Source organism: Lactuca sativa, chromosome 5 (genome assembly GCF_002870075.4).
Source record: "Lactuca sativa cultivar Salinas chromosome 5, Lsat_Salinas_v11, whole genome shotgun sequence".
NCBI classification, from domain to species: domain Eukaryota; kingdom Viridiplantae; phylum Streptophyta; class Magnoliopsida; order Asterales; family Asteraceae; genus Lactuca; species Lactuca sativa.
Genome location: NC_056627.2, coordinates 255,367,801 through 255,373,722, shown reverse-complemented (window position 1 = coordinate 255,373,722; position 5,922 = coordinate 255,367,801). Strand labels below are relative to the sequence as shown.

The 5,922-nt window shown below is 37.4% G+C and overlaps 2 protein-coding genes across 2 annotated transcripts; both read right to left on the bottom strand.

Annotated features, from left to right (window-relative positions):
• Positions 1-1,003: 1,003 nt before the first annotated feature.
• On the bottom strand, positions 1,004-1,489 carry LOC128125992 (uncharacterized). The gene has a single exon (XM_052763662.1). It carries the CDS (start codon positions 1,487-1,489, stop codon positions 1,004-1,006), a length of 486 nt encoding a protein of 161 aa, XP_052619622.1.
• Positions 1,490-4,364: 2,875 nt separating this feature from the next.
• Positions 4,365-5,617, bottom strand: LOC128125991 (L10-interacting MYB domain-containing protein-like). The gene is made up of 3 exons (XM_052763661.1): positions 5,529-5,617; positions 4,781-5,078; positions 4,365-4,706 (listed from the first exon to the last, which is right to left on the bottom strand). Exons 1-3 carry the CDS (start codon positions 5,615-5,617, stop codon positions 4,365-4,367), a joined length of 729 nt encoding a protein of 242 aa, XP_052619621.1.
• Between the last annotated feature and the right edge of the window lie 305 nt (positions 5,618-5,922).

The following is a 5,922-nucleotide window of genomic DNA, read 5'->3' as shown; positions in this document are numbered from 1 at the left end:
TAGTGCTTTGATAATCTTTTATCAAGGCTTCTTGAACTTATACACCTTTGCCTTAGATAGTTCTTATGTGTGTGTAAACAATTGCCAAACCTCACAATTCAAATTATGGAAAGGGATACTGTAACCATAATCGAATTCGAGAATGCAATTTTACGATCACTATCTTCTTAAAATCTTTCTTAGTGAAAGCATTTCCTCACAATCATTTTCACGAAGGAGGAAATCTTATGACACTTAGATTTAAACGGTGTATGTGTTCCTATCCATGTGAATTTGTTAAAACCAAAGTTTACGACAAATTCAAACTCATATGGACCGAACTTTCTTAATCTTGATTTCTTGCCTTATGGTAGCACAACTGCCCACCATGTCTTCCAAGTAGTTAAGCAGTTCACCCTTTCCTATCAATGTACCTTTCATTGATTAAGGTGCTTTGCCTTTTATGCGTTCAAAATGAGAACTCATAGAACTCTCATGCATAATTAACTCGATTGGATTGGCACAGAACCAAAATAATGTCATCACGATAGGTTGTAAACCTCAACTCGTGTGCTAGTGATGATCGATAAGGTTTATTTGATTTGTTCTTGAAACCTTTCAAGACCATTAAGACTCCCACTGACTCCTTGACATATAAGATTCTCTTGTCAATAACCATTTCTTGACAAACAAATATTCAAGAGTTAGGCCCCGTTTGATAGTTGCTGACTGAGAAAGTGCTGACTGGGAAAGGTCTGTATGGGTAAGAAATTCTGACTGAGTAAGAAATGTTATTGTTTGATTATACATCTGACTTAATGTGCTGAGTGATGAAAAATGACTATTTTACCCTTCTGTTATATATACTGATGGATTAAGTTGCTGAATAATTATAAAAACATACATATTGTCATACAAAATGTAAATTACACACAAATAAAAAATGTCATACAAAATGTAAATTAAACATAAATCATTTAATATCCAAATAAAAACATAATGAAATTTAAAATAACATAATATTTTAACGTAAAGTAGGTGAAAGTAGTTGATTTGCAATCTGATCACGCAAAACACGCATATATTTAACGACTTCTGGACCCCATTCTATGCCTTGTATGTTTTCTCTATCAATTCCCCCACCTTGGACGTCAGGAGTAACCATAGTGTCGTCCTCAAAATTTCTAAACAAGTCATCTTCTATATTGTATTTCCTTATAAAATTATGGACCGCGACACAAGCAATGACTATGTCTATTTGCACGGTAAAAGGATAAGGAGCCATTTGTTTTGAGATTGGGAATCTCGCCTTCAAAACACCATAAGCACGCTCAATAACATTTCTAAGTTGTGCATGAGCATAGTTGAACCTTTCTTCTCTAGTTAAAGGTCTGCCTCTTCGAAAATCGGCTAACCAATACCTAGTATTGCGGTATGGAGCCATAAACCCACGAGTGTTTGTATATGCGGCATCACAAAGGTAATACTTCTCTGCAAATGAATGTGACATATATTATATAAAGAAGATAGATAATAAAATTTATATAAATATTACAAACCCGGTGGAGGAAATGGAAATTGTAACACCCAGATTTCCAAAAATAAAATTTTTGTTTGATTAATCACTTTAATATTAAAAACACTTGTTTAAAATCTTATTTACATTCAAATTACAAAACGTAGTTTCATTTTCATTATAAAAGAAGACCAGGATCCTCCAAAACTCAACTCTTTCTTCGGTGTGTACAATCGAACCGTTGCCATCCCGCGTTACTGTAAGAACCTGAAACAACGTAACATAAACAACGTAAGCACGAAGCTTAGTGAGTTCCCCAATATACCTTACACACATACGCCATCCGGCCCGAACCGTTCGGTCCACATAACATTGCCTTCCGGCCCGGATCTTTCGATCCACATAATATCGCCTTCCGGCCCGAATCTTTCGATCCACATAATATCGCCTTCCGGCCCGGATCTTTCGATCCACACAACATTGCCTTCCGGCCCGGACCTTTCGGTCCACAAGATAATCGCCTTCCGGCCCGTACACATATAACACATAATACAAATACTCTAACACATAAAGCACATATATCACATATCATACCTGACCTTTCTGTCACATAATACCTTGCCTTCCGGCCCATATATAAGCATGTTTATCATACGTAGCAGCTAACTTCCCATTCATAGCATATAAACATAACACACAACATACCTGACCTTCCGGTCACACAATCAAACCCTTCCGGGTGAGGTATAGTGAGAAGACTCACCTCGTAGTACGCAGGCTATAACCTCTTCGAGCTACTCGCACACAATCCGCTAGTTCCGCAGGTTCCCTATAATACCACAGCCTTAGTTAATGATCTTATCAAACAAGGCAACTGACCCCTCTAGTGTATATACAGGTCAACGGTTAATCCTGACTGGACTCGTCGAGTGCAAAGGGTAACTCGACGAGTATAAGCATCCTGACACCACTCGCCGAGTCTGAAGAACGACTCGACGAGTTCCAGTAGATCTTCAAGCTACTCGCCGAGTCTGAAGAACAACTCGGCGAGTCCTAGTGAATCTTCAAGCTACTCGCCGAGTCTGATCATCTGACTCGGCGAGTCCACGCCATGCAGTCAATCGAACTGCTTCCTGAGATACGTTTATTCCCGAAAAACGCACTAATGGGACTTCTGGACCTCTAATCATCCTATTACCAGGGTATAAACTTTTGTATAACATAATAATCCATTAAATCACCAAATGGGTTTCACAAACCCTAAATCCATGCACACATTCACATAACAGGAAATAATCCGAAAGATTACCTGAATCATGCACTCTCAGTGTCCCCAAGCCTCAAAACGTGATTCCCTTGCTGTCCCATTAGCCATAACCTTCTCCTTCTTGGACCATAACTTCCTTAAATCACCAATGATCATCAAACCTTGTTCTGGATGCCCACAACCGATGTAGGACCCTTCTCAGTCGGCCAAAAGGCGAACAATGGAGGCATAGGACCCCTTATATACCTCCCAACCGAACGGCTAGGGTTTTCCACTGAACAGCGTCGACTCGCCGAGTCCATACCTGGACTCGTCGAGTCCAGTCGCGAACCCACGATCAAATCTGCGACCCTACTCGGCGAGTCCGGCTCCAACTCGCCGAGTCCCCCCTTTAAAACACCCTAAAATGCAATTTAGCAATACTTGAGATTTTGGGCTGTTACAGAAATCCAGAAGTCGAATTGAATGCAACTTCTTTCAAAACTCTTGAATCATGTGCTATACCCTCCCATCCAGCCCAAACAAAGGTAAATATCATATCAAAATCGCAAATTCCTATAACATTTTGAAAACATTCTCCTTTTCCTCGTCCCCTATAACGAGTTTGTTGATCAACGGGTACGACCGCATGTACAAGAGTTCCATCTAATGCACCTATTGCTCCGGAAAAAATATTTTTTAACCGTCTATGTCGTTCTGAGTTATGTCTTGTTGGATTAGGAGTTGTTGGTACTATAATTTCTTTTGCAAAACACATCATTGCAGTTAGGACCTCATGAAAACATTGATGAATCGTTTGTGTAGAGTGATGAAATCTTCCCTTAACCGCGCGAAAACGTTCATTATGTCCTATAACATGTAAGAATATAGCCATTTTCTCTTCAATGCTTATTGTCCTGCTAGCTTGCAACCAATTTTTTTGGGTAAAATGGTTGCATAATAAAGAAAATGCCTCTTGTGTAAGATGCATCATATCGTAACATTGTGTAGGGTCTCCGTACATCAAATTTTGCGTATACGCATACCCGCTTGAATCGTTATCTCTAATTCTATGAATTCGTATTAGTCTGCGTCGGTTTGACCTCAACCAATAAAACACAAGTAAAAGAAAAGCTACAACTTCACCATCAGAAACCATACTTGACCTGTTACAAACAATTAGGTAACATGTTAAAGTAAAAAATAGGATCCAAAAGTGATATTCAATATCCAATAACATCCGAAAGTCATAAAACAAAAAACTAGTAAATACCAAAAGTCATATTTAACATCCAATAACAGCCAAAAGTCATGCAAATAACATCATCCAAAGTAACATCCAAAGTGTCAAACATAGGATCCAAAAGTGATGCAACAAAAAACTAATAACCAAACTTTTCTACCCGCACCCATCAAAGGTAACCATACTTCCTACCCGCACCCATCACCCACGACTCACAACTAGTATGTGAAAGTCGTAACCAAACTTTTCTAACATCAACACTTTCACCAAATAGCAAAAGAGCGGTCTTGTGTCTTTCATCTTCTTCTCCCCATTCCATTTTGTTTAATTTCTCCATACACGCATCAACATCCTTATCCATTTCACTTTTTTCAATTCTTTCATTTTTTTTCCACTAACGACCTTGCAAGCTTGACAATCTCCTCTTCAACTTCTAACGCCCTTGCATCTCTCTTTTTTCCACCAACTCTTTTGTTTCCACCAACTTCCGTATTTTTTGAACGCCCCGAAGATTCTTCACTTGCACCTACGTGTTGTGTTGAGGTTTCCATTGGAACATCATCATCAAAATCATGGACACTAAACTCTTCTACAGGACGAGGGAGTGTAGAAGATGGCCCCCAACTTTGAAAGCCGGTCGAGGTCGACCCTTCAAATAGTTGGGTGCAAAGATCAGGAAACAGCAGGGGTTTAGTTTTCAATGACAACACGAACTTGTTCAGCTGTTTACAATTTTTATGAATATTAGTATTTTTTATAAAAATAATTATAATAGTATTTGTTATAAAAATATTACCTTCCCCTCTTCCTTCCATTGTTCATCCGTCAGGTTAAATTTATTTTTTATAGGGTCATATATATTGCCGGTTTTGTTTTTCAGTTTCACCCAAGCAACATACTTTGATTTGTAGTAGTCAAAGTGGTTTCTCATTTGCTTTTGATCAACCTCTTTACCGTGTTCGTTCATCAATTTTTCGCGTACTATCTTCCATGAACTAGCCTTAAGCCCAGAACCCTCACGACCATTAGTGGTTAGTTCATGGATACATGCGTCAAGAAAAGTTTTGTCCTCACTTTCATTCCAAACCAACATCCTAAAACATTAATATTTAAACTAATTTATCATAAGTTTTATTAAGATAAACAAAAAAAAATCAGCTTTTATAGCTTATAAACAACCAAGTTTGTACACAAACCAATATTGCCATCATAACTTTTATATTTCATAGCTTATAAACAAAAAAAATGCTGATTTTTGATCACATATCTTATACACAACCAAGTTTCAAATTTCATAACATTATAACAACATGAATTTCTGATTTCATAACCAATTTAAGATTTCATAACATTAGACCAAGAACAAATTTTGATTTCAAAACCAATTTTTGATTTCTGATTTCACAAAAAGGGCAACAACTCAAAAAAATAATAGCAATCTTCTCATCATTTATTACGCATATAATGTTATGAATGAGTCATTTGATGCATCATCAACACTGTACACATGATTCTTTTTCAGTTGTTTCTATGCAATTTGATACAGGAAAGCTGCAACTTTGTGAACAACAATGGCATACAAGAAAGAAAAGTCTACCTGTAATTTGATGTAATTTGATACAGGTAATTTCATAGATTATACAATGAAAAAAATCATGGTTTCATAATTTATACATACATTATACACAATTAAGATTTAAGAGATTATACATATTTTTTTTTCTGATTTCATACACTATACGATTTCAGAGATTATACAAGCAGGAGAAGATGTTATACCCTAGTATTTTCGGATTTCATAAACTATTTAAGAGATTTTCGGAATTTCCTTACCTGTTTTGAAGATTATAGATGGAGCAGATGGGGCGATTCTGGCAGGAGAAGGAGAAGACGGGCGGAGCTTGGATGGAAGGAGAGCAGCTTTCCGGCTGAAGGAAG